Source organism: Kogia breviceps, chromosome 3 (genome assembly GCF_026419965.1).
Source record: "Kogia breviceps isolate mKogBre1 chromosome 3, mKogBre1 haplotype 1, whole genome shotgun sequence".
Lineage (NCBI taxonomy): Eukaryota > Metazoa > Chordata > Mammalia > Artiodactyla > Physeteridae > Kogia > Kogia breviceps.
In genome coordinates this window covers 25,057,216-25,079,274 of record NC_081312.1, presented here as the reverse complement: position 1 = coordinate 25,079,274, position 22,059 = coordinate 25,057,216, and the positions used below count along the sequence as shown (strand labels likewise).

The window sequence follows — 22,059 nt, the reverse complement described above, 5'->3', positions numbered from 1 at the left end:
CTGTCCAGAGCCAGACTAATTGGGCCCAGAGATTGGAACAGTGATTCAGCAGCAAGGGGAGAACTGACACGGCAGAGTCTGTCTGCTGGTGGGCTGGCTTTGCAGCAGTTCTCGCCTGCCCACGATAGCAGGGAGCTTAGCAGGCCGGGTCTCACTGCCACGCTCACCATTTGAGAACAGGGTAGGACTCAGGTGACCCATGAGGCAGTAGTAAGACCATCATTCCCAGGTCCCAATAGCACTATCCTGTATCACTCCCTGTTATCTCTTAAGCTTCTGAAATTGATGATGAACACCCCCGTGCTCTATCACTCCCTAAAGAATCTAACTCATGGCCAGGCGCCCTGCCCTTCATGTACCACCTGTCCCCAAGGTGCTCTGCAGCATTCGGGTAGAACTCTCTGATCTGAGCACCAGAATCCCATCCACCATTTGATGTCATCCAGCCCATACCAAGGGACTCTAAAAGTAAAGACCTGTGACAGTTATGTTTTTGATTTTTTTTGAACAACATTTTCAATGCATGCTGTCTGTCATCTTGTTTCTTTTCTGAACGTGTTGATTAAACAGTGGGTGGCTAGGTAATGTTTGTGTTGGCACAGAATCCAACAGCTGATTTTATATTTTTTAAATACATTTAAAAAAGCCCCAGAGATGTAGACCATCCCATGGAAACTTCTCTTCACCCTGTAATTCTGCTTTCTAAAAGGTATGCACTTTAATAACTTATCAGAACAAAGATAAACCCCATGAATGGTAAGCTATTTGCATCACTCTGAACTGATTTTCGATCCTTGTCGAACATCCATTTTTACCAGTTCAGATCCGTGTAGGCGTTCTATTTAGTGTCCTGTTTTTCCATAAAACATTATTTCTTTTATAGTATATAATAACTTGATAGCAGTAACTCGAATTTCAGTTGCATTTTACAGTTTACAAAGCTCTTTTTATGCCTTATCTCAAGCTTCCTATTGTATTGTCCTGTATTGTATTGCCTGAGACAGGGCTGCATAAAGAAAGAAGTGAAAAAAAAAAAAACAACAAACCAACACATGGGTCCAAGTCCTGCATTTGAAATTAAAAGCTATGTGACCTTGAGAAATGCTTTAACCTCTTGGATCTGATTCCCTTCTCTGTGAAATGGGCAAGAAGAGGAAGAAATGAGAGCATGTGTATAAAGTGCCTCATAGCACAGTGCCTATGCCTGGATAATGATAATTCCCCCCCCCTTTTTTTTTTTTTTTGCTATTATAAATAACAGTCACTAGTTTTCAAACTTTTCTGTGACTCTCAATTTTTCCATTACATTTCTGTGTGGCTCATAATTTATTTTTCCTACTGTGAGCCAACAGCCCTATAGGAGAATGATTTCATTATTCTACCTTGAAGGAAGTATTAATTGTTGAATATACCTTGATTGATTAACAAGACTCCAAATCAAGTAGAATATTCTCAGGCATCTTAAAACTGTGGTTCCCCAAAATTCAGAGGTAGTCCTTTCTCCACCAAAATCTTAGAGGCATAAAAACTTAATGCATTTGGGTAATGCACATGTGAACATATAATTATTTCTGGGGAGAGGGCAAACCTTTTGGAAGGTTCATTTATTCATTCACTCATTCATTCATGTGAATATTCAGTAAACATCTGCTGGTTATTGAGTACGTGTTAGGCACTGGTGGAAAATTGGCTGCTGGGAGAATTTTATGGAGAAGATAAATTTGGGAGAAAAATCAAAAAGTCAAATTGATAACAACACCTGTTTTATTTTCGTTGATTGCATCTGTTGTCTAAAAAGAAAAACTTGAATCTACTTAGGGCAGGCTGTTAAGAAGGGAATTGAAGAAAAACAGAAGGTGAAACTGAGGAGTTTTATTTTATTTTTCCAAGCCAAGAAAAGTCTAAAGTGACAGCAGCCCAAACCATTTTAGACTTGGACCAGACAACTTTTAACCTGACCCCTCTCCCCACCCACTGTGAAGTTCAAGGGGTTGATAACCCCCCTGAATTATGTACAAAATTATGGGAGTATTTACATTTTCTGGGCTTCATAGCTGGCATCAAAATTTCAAATTGGTGACTTCCTATAAAGGGGATGGTGTCCTATAAAGCTAAGAACCCCTGACTTCCATTCACACAGACCCTCTCATTTTATTTTATTTTATTTTATTTTATTTTATTTTTTTAACATCTTTATTGGAGTATAATTGTTTTACAATAGTGTGTTAGTTTTTCCTTTACAACAAACTGAATCAGTTATACATATACATATGTTCCCATATCTCTTCCCTCTTGCATCACCCTCTCTCCCACCCTCCCTATCCCACGACCCTCTCATTTTAAAGTAACCAAGGAAGTGACATGCCAACCACCACAGAATGCTTTTGAGACCAGTTTTATGAGTAGTGCCAAGTTTTTTGGGGTTATGAATTAGTTTACTAATTAATTATTAGCAATTAATATCAATCAACAAAATCTTTGGCTGCTTTTATGATTCATGACATTAAGTATTAATAAATCAATAGTACTAGTAATGACTAATCACATAATTGATTAGTAACAGAAGAGTCCTTAAAGTGCCTTTCAGTGCTGTTTGGATATTAATGGTAATTAAAAATTTCACAAATAGCAGTGACCATACAAATGATGAGGAGTTACTGTGTGGCCAGAAGCCTCATCTCCTGGTAGAGACCCCACTGGGCTACATGTGGGTCTCTGTGTATACCTACGTCTGGTCCAGAGTCATTACCAAGAAGGTAATCAGTACATTTTGATTGAACAAATGAGTGAGACTCCTTGTGGCTCCTTCCTTGTCCCTCCTTGGTGAGAAACTCTGGAAGCTAGGCTGGAGCAAAACACCCAAGAGGGTTCTTGCTTGAACTCAGAGCCCAGAGATTGGAATTCAGGTGCCTCGGATGACAGGTGTGCCCTTGGCCTGGGCCGGGCAGGTGCTTCTGTTTCCTGTACACCAGCTCTGCCTCCCCTTTGGTGACAGCTGAGGACCATCTGAGGGCACGGTGACAAGACAAGATGCCCGGCTCTGACACATGCGGCCTGGGCCTCACTGTTGCCACCTCTTCCTTCTTGTTTCGTGTGACGGAAACGGAAACAAAACATAAACTAAATCGATTATCATAAGGTCACAGGTCTAGCCCCTGAAAGACTAGACAAGACTTAAAGGAAATTAGACTGCAGCCGAATGTAATTAAAAAGGGTTTGAGAGAAATTGAGTATAATAACCCTGTGTGATGATTCTTTTAGAATGGCGTCTGGTACATTGCCTTGGACGTAGGATTCCAAAACAAAGCTGTAAAATGCCTTGTAGCTAATGGCCCTACTTTAGATTTATTTCTTTGTGCTGCACATGCCTAATACAGTGTTGGACATCATATCATAGATCAGGACAAACAGAAGCATTAGACAAGGCTCATAGCTGGGGCTCAGTAAGGCCTTCTGGATAGACTGGGTGGTGTCTTGGTCCGCTCAGGCTGCCATAACAAAATACCATAGACTGGGAGGCTTAAATGACAGACACTTATTTCTCACAGTTCTAGAGGCTGGGAAGTCTAAGATCAAGGTGCCAGCTGATTCGGTTCCTGGTAGGAGCCTCTTCCTGGCTTGTAGACAGATGGCTGCCTTCTCCCTGTGTCCTCCCCTGGCGAAGAAGCGGAGAGCTCTGGTCTCTCTTTCTCTTCTTATAAGGACACTAATCTTGTCACAGGGGCCCTACTTCCATGAGCTTATCTAGACCCAATTACTTCCCAAAGGCCCCACCTCCAAACACCATCACCCTGAGATTAGGGCTTAACATATGAATTTGGGGGCTACATAAGCATCAAGTCCATAACAGATGGGGAAGGTCTCTTGGTACCAATAGGCCCATGGTTCTTTAGTTCTCGTTCCTTGACCTTCTCTTCTAGCCAGGGCTAGAGATGGGGATTCTCAGAAAACTTGAACCATAATCTATACCAAGAATTACTGGCAGGATCTGTCAGTGGTTCTCCCCAGGCCTGACTTTGAACACCAATAGGAGGGCTTATAGAAGAACAGGAGAAGTGCCTTCTGCGTCCCTCCCTCTCCAGACACCCCCGCCCCCCAAAGCTGGAACATCCCCCATGTCCCTGGCATCGCCCTTGCTTACCCACTACAGTGCTACAGTCTGTGAACTTCTGTGAACTTGTGAGACCATCTCACATCCAGAGTTCCAGTGGTGGCATAGCCTCAGAACTGAGTCCCTGCCCACGGAGGGGCCGTGGTGTACTCTGCAGATGTCTCTGGGCTCTTGTTCTCTGCCAGTGATGTTTGTTTCACATAATTAAACTGCCAACTGAAATGCCAGATGAGTCTTCTGAAACTCACTCTTTCATCATGTCCCGACTCAAGAGTCCACAGTGGGCCCAGATCTCCCAAAATCCAAGCTTTTTACCCAAGTGGTCAAATCCCTTACCTCTTACTCCTCTTGTCTTACCCAACCTTGGTTTCTTATTCCCATTTGATTTTTTATCATGAAATATTTTAGATGTATTCAATACAAAAAGCATAGAAAATAATATAAATGCTCAGGTACCAACCACTTGTTTATTAAGAAATAAACAAAATGTAGCTGCTGCCCCCTCCCCGCCCTTTATAAACAGGACCACGAAGCACAAATCTGGGAGAAGCAAAGGCAGCAATTCAGCAACGTGCTTAAGAACAAGGGTTTTGGTGCCGGGTAGACCCAAGGGGAATTCTGGCTCTGCTTCCTTGCTGGGCAAATTCAGGAAAATCACATAACCTCTCAGAGCCTCAAGTTTCTTAACCTGTAAAATGCAGATGATAAGGGTGTGTACCTCCCAGAGACGCTGTGAAGAATAACTGGAGGAATAAGGCAGGTAATAGTGCTTACCCAGTGCTGGGCAAGGGGGGGGAACGCTCGGTAAATGGTGGTGGCGGTTTCTGCTCGCGGCTGTCGGCCTTTCATAATCTTGGATTTGGACTACAGAGGTGGGCCCCAGGGGAGCTGTTTCCCCACCCACCCTTCCTCCGGGGGCGGCCTGGGGACTTGTCAACGCCCAGACCCAGGCGGGAGGACAGAGAATGTACCTCCCTTGCTGGGGACCATGGACAGACTGATGGGGTGCTTGATGGGTTTTAGGCGCTCGTCCTGGCTGTGAAGCAGCTATTTCCAGAGTTTGAGTTCATGTGGTTGGTGGATGAAGCCAAGAAGAACCTGCCTTTGGAGCTGGATTTCCTCAACGAGGGGAGGAACGCCGAGAAAGTAGCCCAAATGCTCAAGCACTTTGACTTCTTAAAGGTAGGAGGTCAGGGCCCTGGGGCCCTGGTGGTCGGGCAGAAGAGGGCAGGGGAAAACTGGTCCCAGCCCTGAGCAATCCGCCTTGCAAGACATGAGCGGGGACATCTCCTTCCTGAGTCTTCCTTCTGAGGGTGACTGATTTGTCCCTGGCGATGCACGTTAAAGCCCTTCAAGGCAAAGTTATTGATACAGATTAGCAAAGGGGATTGTTGACTTTTTGAACAAATATTTTTTTATTGAATGACCAACAGTTGTAAGACCTTGAGCGCTCCTGAGGGCCTGTAAGCCATGGTTTCCACCTCCCTGAATGACGACATTGATGATGGTGATGGTGATAGCTAACGCTACTATACTCTGGCACTGTTCCTAAAACTTTACCTCTATTACATCAGCTCATTGAACGCGCAGGTCTGTATCACACAACACACGTGTCCTAGAAACCTCCACAGTATGCACAATCGCACAACAGAAACCACAAGGTCTATGGGCAAAATAGGGTTAGGCTTACCACATTCAAAAATGTCACCAGTGACCCAGAAGATAAAAGCGGACAGGAACCTAATGAAGTGGTAGCATAGTTTTACACGTGGTAAGTGGCTAAGAAATACATGAGACCACAGTACACGCGCCACTTTACTTGACACGGGCTTTGCGGAAGTGGGCATCAGAAGAGCGGCTGCTTAGGAGTTACTGTGAAGAGGTGGAAGGAGGGTCATCTGAAATTGGACAGCACTTGTGACACCACTTATGGGTGAGTGTGACCCATAACACACGTGGTGATGTTTGAGGTGTGTCTGCTTTGTATGTTCCTGTGTGGATCAGCTGGATGCAGTTTTCTGCATTTCCGAGTATTTCTCGCAGATGCTGCTGCACGTAAGTGACTGTAAAATTTGTGTTACGATCAAACTGTTCCCTAATTTATCAGTCACATTGGAACAGATTTGTGTTTTCAAGTATTTACTAGAACTGCTGGTGTGATAGGAGACACTTACTGTGGGAAACAACATCAAACGACACAAAGTCCCAGCTCAGTGAGAGGTCCTGCTCTAAGGATTCAGAAGAAGGGGCTCCTGTGGGGAGCAGGGCAGGGAAGGCTCTGCTGAGGAGTTGGCCTTGGAGCTGGTCTTGGAGGACTGTCCTGATGTTCCCCACAGGGCCCGTGGAGGTCGGAGTGAGAGAGATGCACGCCCACACATTTTGTCCACGGTGGGGCTTGGATTCATTTTCCGGGGGTACCACTTCATCACAGCAGTGCAGGGGTTGGGTCCCTCTGGCAGTCTACGTGGAGAGATTGACTTTCAACTCTTGGAAGAGATCAGCCCTTTGCTCTTCACTGGGGAGGCCTGGAGAATGTGGGAGGGGGAGGCACAGGGCTCCAGGTACTAGTTCTGGAGCAAACAGTCAAGTGGGGCTCTTTCTGGGGAGGGTGTCTCAGCATGTGGACTGGAAGGTCTCTTGCTCTGGACTAAAGTATCCACGTGGCTTCTGAAGACATCCTGAGAAACAGAGACCGTGTTTATACTGTACTTCTGCTATCCGGATTGATTAATAGAGATGGGGGGAGACGGAGGGTGCATCTACCCTAGCTGCCTGAGAGTCCTAAAGCTTGGTTCACGGGAGGAAGACCTACAACTGTGACGAGCAGTGTGGCGTCTTGATCCGCTGATTTGGTGGAAGGTGTAGCCACTGGCAAAGTTCAGCTTTTTGAGTGAGTTGGGGGTCAGGTCTGGCAAGATGCCCCCAGTGTGCTTGACTGGCTTTTCCTTAAACAGCCCTACAAGGCAAATGCCATTATTTGTACAGACCCTCTTGCTTGGGCAAATCCAGATGACCTGGTTACGTTGCCCCAGCCTTGAGCTTCAAACCACCAATTCAATGAAAACTTGGCTTTCTAATGCAAGTAATAACGTTAACTAATTAGAATAATGCTGTGGGGTCTGAATTATGCTTCCACTCACATATTCCTTTTCTTTCATTCCATTATTCCACGTTTATTGAGTATTTCCTGAGCCTGTTGCTGTGCTAGCATCTGGAGGGTACCTAGACGAGTAAGAGATGGTTGGCTCCTGCCTGGGAAGACCTTCCCATCTAGTGGCGGACAAACACACAACATGTTGTTAGAGTAAAGGTTGGTTAGCATTATGCCAGAGACTGATCTATGTTTCTGTGGATGCCCAAGAGGAAGTACTTAATTCCACCCAGATAAGGAGCTCAGAGGGGGCTTCCAAGACGTGTTGATTGTACAAAGGGATAGGCAATGTTTACCGAATGTTTCTTCTGCGGCACTGAACACTGTGCTGATACTAGGACAATGAATCCTTCTAACAACCATCACCCCATTTTACAGATGGTAGTCTTAGAGGAGAGGAGTTAGGGTACAAACAGGATTTTCTGACTTCAACTCTGAGGCTCGTCTAAGGACATTCTGTTTCCTCTTAGCCGGCAGGGGTGGTCCTCTGTGCCAAACAGAACCGTCTCCTCCACTGTTCCCATGGAAACAGCAAAATCGTCCCCTGGCTGGGGCCAACTAGCATCTGTCAGACCACGACATGTAATAATAATAATAATAACACAAATTTTTGAAACGAGGATGCCAAATGGGTAAATAATTAGTGTAATGATTTGACCTGCTGCTTCTAAAACCCGCACACCATTCCTAAGACAATGGTAGAATTAAGGCTCCTGAGTAATTAATTTTCTCTAAACACATAACAAGTGGGAAGCAAATTTTGCGTTGCGAACCCAGTTCAGCTCTTAAAACAGGAGATAGATTGCTTTTGCACACTGGCACCCCATCACAACATCTGTGTGTAATTAAGCCTCAGCAAAGAGTTTACCTCTCAGTATTTGAGGCCTCTTCCAGTGGGGTTTAATAACCTCAGCCCTATGCGATAAATCTCTGAGCCTCAGACAAGCACTGAATGCAAATGTGGTGTCGGGGAGACGGGGAGAAGGTGAGGGGGCAGCCAGGCCGAACGGTCAGACCAGGGCATTTGTAGATCTGGCATCAGAGTGTGTGTATGCTGTGGGGAGGGGACAGGACAAGCAGTGAGGTTTGTGACTGACCTTGGGGACAACTGGGACAAGATAGAGGGAGAAGCCTTATAACCACAGGGTTTGGGACTGGAAGGGATGAGAGTGTGTCTCTATTATGTGGAGGTGGGGCTTGGTGGGGGCTTGTCTCTTGAGCAGGGGCCACTCCAGGGTTTTTTAGTGCTAGGTAAGGGGCCTGGGACCCCAGTTTTTGGAGACCAAAAACTGTGGGCAAACCCTGAGGAGATGAGCATGCTTTTGGTGAAACACCATAACTTCCTAAGACTCTCAAAGATTAAGAAGCACTGATGTGTAATAATTAGTGTTAGTTAATACTTTTACATGCCTATGCCGTGTTAGACACTTTTAAAGTGCTTTATGTATATTTACTCTTTAATCCTTATACAACCCCACAAGGGAAATGCCATTATTAGCTCCATGTCAGCAGCAGGGAAGCTGAGGCCAGAGAGAGATGAAGCCACTTGCCCAAGGTTACACAGTTTCCTGGTAAGGGACAGAGGCAGCCTGGCCCCAAGCCTGCATGTTAAACCTTGAGCTCTTCTCCCTCTGTAATAACTTATGGGCAGATCTGAGTCATGCTGAACTGTCTGTTGCATTAGCTCTCAGCCCTGGTTGTGTTTCAGAACCAGTGAAATTCTACGTGGCTGTCATATGGCAGCTGCCGTGCTCAGCACCAGGTCCTCACACATGCTAGTAGGAAGTAAGGAGCCTCGCTTTCCTGGTTAACTGTCGTCACCCTTTTACAGTGAGGGAACTGGCACTCAGAGAGGTTATAAAACTTACCCAAGTCACACAGCTTGGAGGTGGCAGAGCAGGGGCTGCAGCCTGACAGTCTGACTTCAGGTCTATGCTCTGCTCCACTGGGCTCGGCTAATGGGACGACCGTGGCCCTGGATGACGGGGGGGGCTGGCCCGGATAAGCCAGGTGTGCTGACCAAGCACAGGAACAAAGAGGAAGCACAGGGTCAAGGCCGGTTGATGAGGCTGAGGCCAGGGTTTGGGGCTGGAACTTTCCGTAATCTGTGCCCCACTTCCGGGGGTCAGGATTGGCTCTGGTATGGGGGCAGGCAGAGCCTACAGGAGTGGGGCCTCTGCTCTGTGGTGAGAAGTTCAGACACCAGACCCAGAGGTCCTGATGGCCTATGTGGGGTGAGCAGACACCCTGGCCAGGAGCCTCTCGGGGTTTATTTTTGTTTGGGCAGGGGACAGGGTGGTTCTTACTGCCTCGTTAAAAATTTTCTCTTTCATTTTCCATGCCTTGATGGAAGAAGCTGAGGAAGGAATGGTGGTGAAACATTGCTGTTGGGGTGAAGTAAATTTCACCTTACAGCCCCAGAGCCTCCTGCTCATACGATGATTTAGGGACGAGTCACTTGACCTTGTGTCCCCTGTCAAGCCAAGTTTCTCTTAATTGAGCAGGAGGCACATTTGCATTTTGCAGTCATTTCCATGTTACATCCATAGAGGGGCAACTGCAGCCCTCCCTGAGCTCCCAGGACAAACCCTTCTGCCTCCCATTGTTTTTGCTGTCTCTGCTGTTTCAGAGCTAAGCAGCTGAGGCAAGCGCACATTCCATTGGGAGACTGGGTTGGTTACATTTGGAGGGAGACTGTGGGGAAAGGTGGAAGAGGGGGAACCCAGTATACACCGGTGACCCTGACTAACAAGCCTAGGGAGTCTCCAGCTTTTGGGTTTTCTCTGTGGTCTGTGGCTCTTTCTTGGCTGTTTTCCCTGTTGCCCCAGGCGGGCACGGAGCGGGGGTCTGACCTCCAGTTTCCAGAGCCCCGGGCACCCACGGCCAAGCTTGGGTCCCAAACAAAGCAGGGGAAGGACTTAACCCCCAAATATGTCCCTTTCATTTGGAAGCCACCACCAACAGCAGCAAACTTGCACTCATATTTTTAAAGAGATTTTTTGAAAAATGCCAAGTGAGACTGAATTTTACATTCAAAGTAACATAGGGTCACAGATTTCTCTAATGGCCTAGATTTTCAAATGGCAAAAACTGCAGGAAAGGAGCAAACCAAAAGGACACCTTGATTTCAGTAGGAACTTTTGTTCCAGGGAGCCCAGGGCGTTCACTTGTATGTATGGCACCTTTTGTCCCCAGAGCTCCTTATTGAGATGGAGCAGGAACAATCTCCTTTCTAATGAGGGAAACCGAGGCATGGAGGAGTTAAGTGTCTGCACTCAGACACAACAGTTGTTAGCAGAACCAGGAACAAGAAAGGTTTCTTGGCTTGAGGGCTGCTATCTTACTGCTAGGTGAACTTTGAGGTTTGGGATGAGGGAAGTCCTTATTCCCCAAAACACTTGAATTAGGTGCCCTTGCTTCTTCATTTGTAAGTGGAATAAACCCATTAAGTTGTTGGGGAATCATGGCATGCTGAAATCCTGGTCATTCCTCCCTCCTGGCCATGGTGGGACTCAAAGGTGTCACTCACCCACATGGCAGCCCAGCAGTCCTTGGTGCAGCCCAATCTCTTGGCTACTCCTGGGGAAATCTGTTCTCTTTTTGGCTGTTGGGTGTCCTTAGAGTCAGAGGGGGTTGGAGAGCATATCAGTTAGGAATGCATTTGTCTGCAGGTAACTGACAGCTCCATTCAGAGTGTCTTAAACAAAAGACATGTATTTTCCTCGCATAGCAAGAAGGCTTGTAGCAGTTGCCTGTTGATATTGTCTCAGTGGTTTGACAGTATCGGAGCTGGCATCTCTGTGATTTTCTTAGACTTTTCCTCATGGTTATAAGATAGCTGCTGCAGCTCCAGGTATCACATTCACTCTCAAGGTAGGAAGAGAAGGGTAAGAAGAGTTGCAATATTTACAAACATCCCTTTTTATTAAGAAAATAAAAACCTTCCTACACCCCCTAACAGACCTCCACTTATGTCTCATAAGCCAGAACTGTGTCACATGGCCATAATTATTGCAAGGCAGGCAGGGAAAGTATTTAGTCTCCCCTGTCTCGGGGGAAGAGGAGGATTGGGAATAGGTGTTGGGTTAGGCTTCAGCACTGCCTGCCACAGGAGGCTTGTAGGAAATGGGCATGAGAAAACTCATGACTTCGTGACTGAAAAATTTATCACTCAGCAAAAATTCATTCATTCAATCATTCATACATATAATAACACCCATTGCACAGGTGAAGAAACTGAGGCAGAGGGTTTATATTCGCATGAGAGCCTGAAATAAGCCTGGTGTGAGAGAGAAATTGCTTCTAACACCAACTCTGGCTCAGATATTAGAGGTTCCATGCATTTTCCCCTAAGTCCCAGTTTTAGTGCAGGCTCTTCATTGTGTCTAGAAGGCACTGAGGAGGGTGGGAAGCCCTTCTCTGGTCCCCAAGCAGGAGGGGTCACTAAAGGAGGCCTTGCGCCTCGCTGGTGGAGGCGGAACAGCCTACCCTTCTCTCTTGGCCTGCCTCCCGCTTTCCCCACCAATCCCTGCTGGGGGGGGCCTTCCCTTCTGTTCCTGGGAGGAGCGTGTGCTGGTGTCTGGCTCACGTGCCTGTCTGCAGCCCCTTTGCCCGCAGCTTCCAGCCTCCTGCCTCCTTCTGACCTGCCCTTTCCTATTCCAGGTCCCCCAAATCTACTGGGAGCTGTCCACCAAGCGGGTCCTTCTGATGGAGTTTGTGGACGGCGGGCAGGTCAACGACAGAGACTACATGGAGAGGAACAAGATTGACGTCAATGAGGTAACGTCAAGGGTGCTTGGCTGCTGGCGAGGGACGCGGGCTTGGGCGGGGCTGCCTAGCAAGGGCAGGTGTGTCTGGGTGAGGTCTCAGCGGCCTTGAAGTGGGGCCTGTTGTCTGAAGAATTATAACATCTCTGAGCACAAAGCAGCCTTCCAGGTCCTCTATGGCAGCTCTCTGCCCATCTCCTAGAGCTGGGGTTGGCAGCAGGCAGCGGGGTGGGGCACGTGCTGAGCCCCACCTGCCCCCCCGCAGCAGCTCCTGCCCGGACAGGGAATTACCATCTGTCTTCTTGTGCCATCTGAGCCCCGCAGTGCAGAGAAACTGAAGAACAATGGTGCAAATCCATGGGACTTAATCCTCTGCCCTGCGGGCCCTGGACGCACCTCCTCCCTCTTCTTGCCCTCCCCAGATCTCCGGGTATCAGGCCAAAAGGGCGCAGCAGTAGCCAGCTAGTGGCCTGGAGGGAAAAAAAGAGGGGCTTCGGTCTCCCGCCTGCCACCTGATTGGCCTCAGGGAAAGCTGACCGGTGGGCTGGGACCCGTACCCCATTTTCTTCTTCTTGGTCACCATGGGATCGCACAGGTAGGGATGAGGTTGTCCTTTTCCCACCAGCATTCATCATTTTTTCGTCCCTACTCTGTGCTCGGTGTGAGGGTTCAGAGAGGAGCTAGACACAATTCCCTTTGTCAAGTGTTCCCAGACACACAACTCTATCCTTATAGCCATCTCTGAGGCAACGCAACGAGGGGTGAGCCAGTCCCCAGGGAGCCACAAGGAAGAAGTGCTCACCTCTGCCCCAGGCTGGCTTCCCCAGCAGGATGAGTGGGAATTTGCCAGGGATGTGTGTGTGTGTGTGTGTGTGTGTGTGCGTGCGTGTGTGTGTGTCGGGATGGAGGAGTTGGGGGCGCAGAGGTGGTACTGCAAGGAAGGGTAAAGGAGTGGTGAGGTTTTCCAGGGCTGCAGGCAGATGGTGAAGGCCTTGGTCATGACCCCGAGGTACTGGGGAGTCACTGAAGGGTGAGTAGTGCAGTGACATGACCCCTCTGGCTGGTGGGAGGGAGGAAGGAAGGAAAGGGACCAGACCCAGTAGAAGTGAATGCTCTTGGCTCCTCCCTCTCGGGCAGCACCGAAGATGAGCCTGTGGTCCCAGTGGTGGCCCAGAGGAACAAGCCCAGAGGAACAAGCTCAGCAGACGAGCCAGTGGGAACGGCAGGAGAGTGCAGATTGTGAGCCCAGGCCTTGGGTGCCTGTGCGGCCTCTGCAATGCGGACGATGATAGCCTTACTTCTAAAAACGTTGGGAGGACCTCAAGAGTTAGTGCACAACAGTGCTCAGAACAGTGCCTGGTGTATGCTGAGCACTCCAAAATGGCAGCAAGACTGTTGTTTTTGCTCTTTTCTTTGGGCTCGGGCCTTTCCTTCCTCCTCCTTTATCTCCTTTTACGGTGAATGTTTGCTGAATGCCTAACTCCCTGTGCCAGGCCCTTTTCTCCATGATAAACTCAGGAGGGAGGTCTTATTGTCTCCATTTCGCAGATGAGGAATCAGAGACTCAGAGAAGGCAGGTAACTTGCCCAAGGTCACACAGCTAGTAGAGCTAGGATTGAAACCCAAGTCTCTCTGACTCCATTACTCCTCTTAGTTCATGAAAGGAGGGCCTGCATCAGAGGGTATGGAGCTGCTGCCAGGAGCATGTTGTAGCCACAGCTGGCCTTGGATCCTGGGGAAAGCTATTGTCCCCTGACTTAGGGAACAGTGCTCCCAGAACCCTTCAGGGGCCTCTGGATGGGTGGGGAGGCTGGATGGGCCTCTCTACTCCCTGCCCTGCTTCACCCAGAGCAGCTCTGCCATCGCCTGAGTTGCCTATTGGGCTTTTTTGGAAGAGGTCTGCTGCTCGGGGGCTGGGGGCAGGGGGAGGATGAGAAAACTACTGTTCCAATTCAGGGGAAGCTCAGAGAGATAGCAAATGACTTTCCCAAGGTCACCTGGCAGTAGCACGACTTGGGCCTTCTGACTCTGCTTCCCTCACTGTTGGCTAGAGGGTGTCTGGGCAGAGCTTCCTGCAGAGGAGGGAGTGGTAAGACCTGCTCGCCCATCTCTTCCTCTGTTGGTTGGGGTGGGGGTATGTCCCCGCATCTAGCCAGGGAATCCTTTGTCCTTTGTCCACCAGGACTCTTGAGTACAAAGTCTTTGGTGCCAGTGAGGAGGGGAGGGGAGGTCACCTCTTGTTTATCCTGAGCAGTCTTAAAGGGGAGCAGGGTCTCTCTGCCTGCTGATCAGGAAAGACTCCAGGGGCCTCAGGTTCCTGGCGTTTAGTTACTGCCAGCTGCGGTGGGCTTTTCATGCCAGCAGCACCCCTAAATTCATTAATCTCTTTTGATCCAGTGAACCCAGGGCTGTAATGGTGTTTAATCAGGCAGCTTTGGTTTTCAAAGACAAGTGCAGACAAAGATGTGCTCTGGTGTAGGTGCTTGCTCTTGGCTGAGTGAGGTACCTGGGAGGAGGTTGGAGGTGGCTGGTGGGAGCTGGGGCTGGGTGATGCCCTCTGAGGGCCTGGCCTCATCTGCTCCTGCTTCCAACGCTCTTGAATCAGCTTTGCAGATAAGGCCAGTGTTCTGTGCAGAGCAGACCCTCGGTGGACATCCGATGAATTAGTGAACAAATTAAGCCAGTCTCATGCCCTGGATTGGCCTCTATGAGGCAGGGCTGGGGTAGAGTGTTGGTTTTTGTTTCCGTGGACATACAGAGTCGGGCAGGCTGATATCAGAGTAGTTTGGGGAAAACAATAGCAAAAAATTATTATAAGCAACTTATATGTACCATGCATGTGACAAATATAATCTCTACTCCTTACAGATGTCCTCCAAGGATATATTGTTAACCCCATTTATAGATGAGAAAGGTGAAGTTCAGAGAGGTTAAACAATTTGCCCAACAAATTGTTGGGCAAATTTGCCCAACAAATTGACTCCTGACTCTGCGCTAGCAGGCGCAGAGTCAGGAGTCAAACCCAGGTCTGCATGACTTCAAAGTCCTTGCACCTCCACCTTCTCTGTCTCCCTCCCAGGGATATGCCTGGGGCTGCAGTGGATCCTGGGGCGGCCACCTGGTTGACAGCCACGCCAGTAACTCCTCGAAGAAGGAGTTGGAATACTGACAGAAGTTTTGCCAGCTTCCAGGGCACCATCTAAATGCAGCCCTTCACTCTCTAGCTTACATAAAGTTCATATTACAAACGTTCCATTTTCTAGAGATGTTGTGAGGGCAAGACGTGTCCTCCTAGCACAGCTCCCGGCGTGTGGCTAGAACTCTGAACTAGTAGCTAGTTGATGGTTGTTGCTGTTTTCATTATTATTATCATCACTGGGCCCCGCCCTTTCCTCCGTTACCTCCTTTGACAGTTAACGTTTACTGACTGCCTGACTCTGGGTGCCAGGCCCGATCTGCATTACAAACTTAGGAGGGAGGTCTTGTCTCCATTTTGCAGGTGAAGGATCAGAGACTCAGAGAGGGAAGGTAACTTACTTGAGGTCCTAGATCTTCATGGTACACCTCAGTGAGTTTTCATATGGATATACTGTGTACTCACCAGCCAGATAAAGGGACAAACCATTTCTAGCCCCCTGGCAGGCCCCCTCCTGCCCCCTCTCAGTTGATACCCTCACCCCCACCAGAGCTCCCGCTATTCTGTCGCCATAGATCACCTTCTCCCTTACTGAATTTCATGTCAATATGGCATCATACCATATAGTAATTTAGGTCTGGCATCTTTGTCCTCAATTGGCTGTGGGTCTTTTCTGGAAGCTCTGTTCTCTTCCATTGATCTGTTGGTCTGTGCTTGCAATAATAACCATACTGTCTTAATTCCTTATTTCCTTCATCCCCTGCCCCTGGCTTCTAGGGTTTGCATGACCTGGGAGCCTCCTTGGTAGTATTCTGAGATGATGTCATTCAATACTTCCACAGGAACCTCCGGCTGGGCAGTGGGTGCTGGGACACGTGCTCTACTGTGCCGTTGCTGACCATCGGTGATGTTGGGAGACTAAGGACAGGCCCTACTGTGCAGAAATTAACCTATTATGGCTCTGGCCAACCAACCTCAAAGCCACAGGCCTTATGGAAGACTAGTGGTATGTGTGTGTGTGTGTGTGTGTGTGTGTGTGTGTGTGTAGCATGAAAGACTCCTCGTGACTGAAAGTTTCTAAAAAAATTCTGAGGTTCTAAAACCTGTCTAGGACTGCGGGACTGAGTGGGCGTGTCCCTGGAGTGACTCTCCCTCCTGAGGACAGCCTGGCTGTGAGTGTTGCTTGGGGAGGGAAATACAGGGGACAGATAGGAGTGACAAGGGGCAAAGATCTCACCCCAAATCCTGGGGGAAAGGATAGTTAGTGGCATCTTGTCTGCTACAAGTTGTTGACTCAGCTGGAAGATGGGGCTCAGCAGGAAGTGGCTCTAGAAGGAATTGTTCTTGAGGGTGGGGAGGGCTCTAGACCCCTCCAAACACTTGTTAGTCATCCCCACTCCACTTTGAAGAGGCCTCCTCACCCTGCAGCGTCCCAGCCCAGTTGGGCTAGTATGTGAGGACCTGAAGACTGGTCCAAGTGGCCAGTTTCCCATAGACTCAGGTAGGGAAACACCAGTTTAGGAGACAAGAGACCTGGGTTCAAGCTCCATCTCTGCCAGTGGCCCGCTGTGTGACCTTGGACACATCACTCCCCTCCTCTGGGCCTCAATTTTCTTACTGAAGGCGTTGGGTTAGCAGGACTCTGAGGGTCTGTCCTGCTTGGATACTTTACAGAACAGCGACTCTTGGCTTGCTTGGAGATAAGACTTGAATGCAAATTCCTGGGCCCCACCCCAAACTTACTTATCAGAATCTGGGGTGGGAAGGGTTGCAAGAATCTGCATTTTAACAAACTCTCCAGGTGGTTCAGGCACTCACTGGAGTTCAGGAACCACTTGTCACAAGACCAGGGGGTCCCTGGCTGCCCCAGGTGAGCCCGCAAGCCTCACCTGCACTGTTTTGCATGTCCAGGCCCTGCCTAGGTGTGTTGTCTGGCCAGGGAGCATGGAGCCTGGGGAGGCAGCAGCCTGCAGGGGCCCTCGTTTGTCTGTGCTCCGAGCCCAGAAGCAGCATATTCTTGAGGGCCTGACCCGGTGATCATATTTGCCAGTCACTTTAAGAGCTGGTGACAGTGACTGTCATTGATTTCATTAAGAATAAAGGTCGTGCAGGAGCACGCTTTCCTGGGCCGAATGGAGCCTCCTTAAGCCACAGGACGACTATTGATTGCAGGACCTTTATCGAAGGTTAATTGGATTTCAGTGAGTGTGTGTTTAAGACCCCACATGGGCTGAGGCCCAATTGAATTTGTGTGAAATTAGCTGGGAGAAAGGTGACAAAGTCAGGAGCTGGGGTTGGGTGAGACAGGAACTGGAGGCCAGGTGGGCAACATCTGCAGTCTGTGAAGGACGGGTTGGGAGCAGGGATAGTGGGCTTGCAAGAGACGCCAGCCTGTCCATCCCGGGGGCCCGGGAGCATGCTGGGGGAAGAGGGCCGGGTGCTCCACAGTGGTCATTATGTGGACTTTGACTCTGTCCCCATGATGGCCCTCTGGTCTGTGGTGTGGCTTGTAGAGCCTGTCTTTTTACCACTCCAGAGAGTAAATCTTGTCTTGCATGAGGATCTGAAGGGGATCTGGACGTTTAGCTCTTACTTTGGACTTCCAACCCATGTATCAGAGGTGCCAGGGCCCGAGTTGCTGGCCTCTCTAGGCTCCGAGACAGCAGACAGCAAGTTCCCCCACTGTCGACTTAGGGTGCCCTTTCGTCTAGCCTGCTGAGCCATTTTTCAGTAGCTGTCTGCTCCCCTCTGGCACACACAGCCTGGCTAATCTCTTTGTGTGCTGTTTTTGGCCATGCTACTCTCTGTTGCAGTAGGTTCGCGGCCTTGTTTGTTGCTTTTAGAGTCATGTTAGCGGGGCTGGTGAGGGAATGCAGTCAGTGCCTGGGTTCCATCTGCTACGTGTAGCCAGCCGCCCTTGCCATGTTTCTTCTTTCCAGTCGTTTTTCTATCCTGTGTCACTGGAGAAACAGTGAAAGCATCTCAAACGCGTCTTTCAGCAGATGTTTCTTGAGCACCTACTAGGTGCAGGTCCCTCGTGTCAGTGCCATAGGAGAGGTGTGGACAGAGCGTGGGACAAGTGGGCTGGTCAGGCGTCACCGAGGCTGCCTGTGTGATGGGAGGGGCAGAGGGTTCAAAAGTCGGGCCACCTGGGGTTGTGTGTAGCTCTGCCATTTATTGGCCAGGTACCCTTCGTTAAGTTACTTAAACTCCGAGTCTGAGTTTCCTCATCTGTACAGTTGGAGTGATGACAATACTTCCTTCACAGGGTCGTTGTATGGCTTTGCAGGCTGTGAAGTTCTGTTAAAAAAGTCATTTATAATTCATGAGGTTATTAGTCACAGAGGCATGTCTTGCTCCACAGAATCTCCAAGAATCTTCTTGCTCCTCTCCTGTCCACCTTCCTCTGTTGTCCATGAGTATGTAGGCTCAGGGGTGATCAGTGGTCATTGACTTAGCAAATGGTGACCGCCTTTCCTGTCTCTAAAAGCCACGCTGCCCAAGTGTTTTCCTCTTGTCTCCCGACAGCAGCTCGGATCGTGTAGGACATTTGCTTTGTGCTGGCGTCACCCACCACTTGGTGGGTCACTCTGGTTCGGTGGTGGAAGGTGCTCAGAAGACTAGGGAAGAGAAGCCAGAGAGGCACAAAGACCCCCGGTTACTGAAATCACTAGAAGGAAGACACCTCCTCCCATCGTCCACCCTCCGTAACTTCTCACAGCAAATCTTGAGAAGCTTGGGGATGTTGGAGGGGTCCCGGTGCACAGACGGGTTCCTGGAGACTTATTTCCCCAACAGCAGGTGTGTCAGGAGTGGGGAACAGCGTCGCTTTGGAGTCGGCCTTCCTGGCTCCTGTCGCCGCCTCTGCTGCTTGCGAGCTGTGCCGCCTTGGAGTTCATCACCCGTGGCAAGGCCCAGGTTCCTGCTGTAAAGTGATGGATACAAGAGAGTATCAGGGACTTCCCTGGCGGTCCAGTGGTTAAGATTCCACGCTTCCACTGCAGGGGGCACGGGTTTGATCCCTGGTTGGGAAACTAGATCCCGCATGCTGTGTGGTGTGACCAAAAAAAAAAGTATTGGATTGTTTGATGATTGAAACATGAAGCAGCTGTTGAAGTGCCCACAGTCCATGCCCAGCACAGGCTGTTTTGCTGGAATTCTAACCCCCAGCCCCCTCTGTGGTGCTGGCAGTAAAATATTAGCCAGAAGAAGGAGGAAATGTAGGGAAGAAACCCTTTGCTCATTTTCTTTATCCTGACCCAGGTAAGGTGGACGGATGTGGACGTATTTCTTTGGAGCGAGTTGCTGCCCGAGGCAGGGATGTCGGAGGTCACCATGTGTGTCTTCCAGTAGTCGTGGCCCCTGGGATCCACTGCCCGCCACTCTGGTAGCCGTGACCCTTTGAGCCTCACTGGCCAGGAGACCTGAGGAACCCTTATTGGCCTGTGGATACCCCATGCCCTGGCTCTCAGGTCCTGTCCTGGTTCAGGCCGAATCTAGAGAAGGTTCCACCAAGCTCCTAGAGGCTCCGAGATTAGGGAAACTCCCCCAGATTCCTGTAATTAACCCGGCTCCTCTTCTTTCTTCCTCATTACGGCTCCCAACACCGCGTGTGGCTAAAGAAGTTCCCACTACCTTCACATTCAGGGACTTCATCTCAGTGTTTGCTGGTCCAAGATTGACCCGCTCCGTGAATGGGCAGCAGCGAGGGACCTGAGGCTTATACATCCCAGGGGTGGTTCCTGGGGGTGGGGTGGGCTGGAGAATAAAACGCTCTTGGCAGTGGTCTGCTCTGGTCCTTGGGGCTGTGGTTCTGCCTCTAGAAGCCTGGGCGGACACCAGGGGAGGGGCAAAGAGAGCTTGAATTATTAACCTCTTTATACTTAATATCGGGCTACTTGTGTGATTATTAATATCCTGCAACACCATCCTCCTGTTTCTTTCAGAGATCTTGACCTTGCTTCCTTGACACCCCCCAAGAACATAAATAGACTTTCCATTGGGGGTGGGAATAAATTCATCCATACAATTACAGAATAATTAAAGTACTTTCAGACAATTCAAGTTTTGAGGAAAATCCAAAAATAACTCTTTGATTTAAATATTATTTACTAAATTAATTCATTACTCAGACTTTTTATAGATTCCTGGGTTTTCCCCTGCCTACTGTTAGAACATAAAGGCATTGCGTAATTATGGAAATCACTTACGTGAGTGGTACATTCTTTTTACATGGAACAATTAAAGACTTGTCACTGATTTTTTTTTTTTTTTTCTGAAAAGAGCTGTAGTATGGCTTTAGTTGACAGTGTATTTTTGGTTAGACAAAACAGCTCTGGATTTCCCACTGCGACTCTTTTCTCCAAACGGAATGCTTTCTTGGTTGCCGTGGGGACCTGCAGAGATTTTTAGTGCAGCTCCTGCCATCAGGAAGGAGCTTCCCAGTGAGTGGAGAGGCAGGAGGGGCTGGTGATTGAGAGCTTGTTCCCTGGAGCCAGGCCACCTGGGTTTGGATCCCGGTTTCACTAACTGCTGGCCAGGTGACCAAGCTTCCTCCTCTCACTTCCCTCACCTATCTACTGCAGAGGTGGCTGTGAGTCCATGTAATGTACCTGGAATGGTGCATGGCACAGAGTGTTAGCGTGCTTTGTGACCACCTAGAGGGGTGGGATAGGGAAGGTGGGAGGGAGGGTGACACAAGAGGGAAGAGCTATGGGAACATATGTATATGTATAACTGATTCACTTTGTTGAAAGGAGAAACTAACACACTATTGTAAAACAGTTATACTCAAATAAAGATGTTTAAAAAAAAGAATAAAATATAATCCCAAATGTAAAAAAAAAAAAAAAAGTGGGATTCCTTTCTTTATGCATATGCTGCCATTAACACGGAAAGGGGCAGCCTTAGAGGAACTGAACTGACATTTCTCCAAAGAAGGTATACAGATGGCCAAGGGGCACATGAAAAGGTGCTCAGCATCACTAATTGTCAGGGAAATACAAATAAAAACCACAATGCGAGATCACCTCACACCTGTTAGAATGGCTGTCATCAAGAGGACAAGAGATAACAGTGTTGGTGAGGGTGTAGAGAAAAGGGAGCCCCTGTGCACTGTTGGTGGGAATGTAAATGGATACAGCCACTATGGAGAACAGTATGGAGGTTCCTTAAGACACTGAAAATAGACCTACCATATGATCCAGCATTTCCACTTCTGGGTATACGTCCGAAGGAAACGAAATCAATATTAAACGGATACCTGAACTCCCATATTCATTGCAGCCTTATTTAGAATTGTCTGTTCTTGAGGAGACATAGCTAAGTACATGGAAGGGGTGGAGAGAGGGTTTTGTGCCCAGTGATGGCCTTAGGTTTCTCCTGGGACTCTCGGTGCCTCTGTGAGTAGGAGGGGGGCTGGCTGCCTTTCTCTGGGTAAACTGGTTTTCAGAGACTATTTACTGCAACTCTGATAGATGTTAAGAAAAATTACCTAAAATTCAGAAAAAGGAGTGTGCGGTTTGTCCTTTCAAAGTCACTCTTGGGCATTGTTCAAGCAGCCGACCTGAGGATTTTTTCATATCTAAGGGAATGTTCTTTTGTTTGACTTTGCTATTGACAATTAATTAAGGGCTCAGACTGAAGTCATATGTCAACCTGTGGATCTTATCCAGTAGAGATGCAAATAATTTCTCCTTACTAGAAAAGATAACCCGGAAGGTTATGATTTCCTTATTGCCCAGTAGACCAATAACCAGTTTTGTCTCTAATCCCGGAATCTTAGTCTCTTATTCTTGTTTAAATACCCATAAATACCCAGTTCTTCAAAATTCTCTTTGAACCAGCTCTACTTTCTTGCTTGCTCCTTTACTGATGAGTTACACAATGTTTGACA

General features: G+C 48.5%; 1 protein-coding gene across 6 annotated transcripts in view; it reads left to right on the top strand.

Annotated features, from left to right (window-relative positions):
* Window positions 1-22,059, top strand: part of ADCK1 (aarF domain containing kinase 1) — a 113,852-nt gene that overhangs the window by 80,166 nt on the left and 11,627 nt on the right. For 5 of the 6 annotated variants that reach the window (XM_067027975.1, XM_067027979.1, XM_067027977.1 and 2 more), the window contains 2 exons: window positions 5,135-5,293; window positions 11,925-12,041. In XM_067027975.1, the coding sequence (XP_066884076.1) occupies window positions 5,135-5,293; window positions 11,925-12,041 (276 nt within the window). The remainder of the gene's footprint in view (window positions 1-5,134; window positions 5,294-11,924; window positions 12,042-22,059) is intronic. The other variant, XM_067027978.1, reaches the window with a different exon arrangement.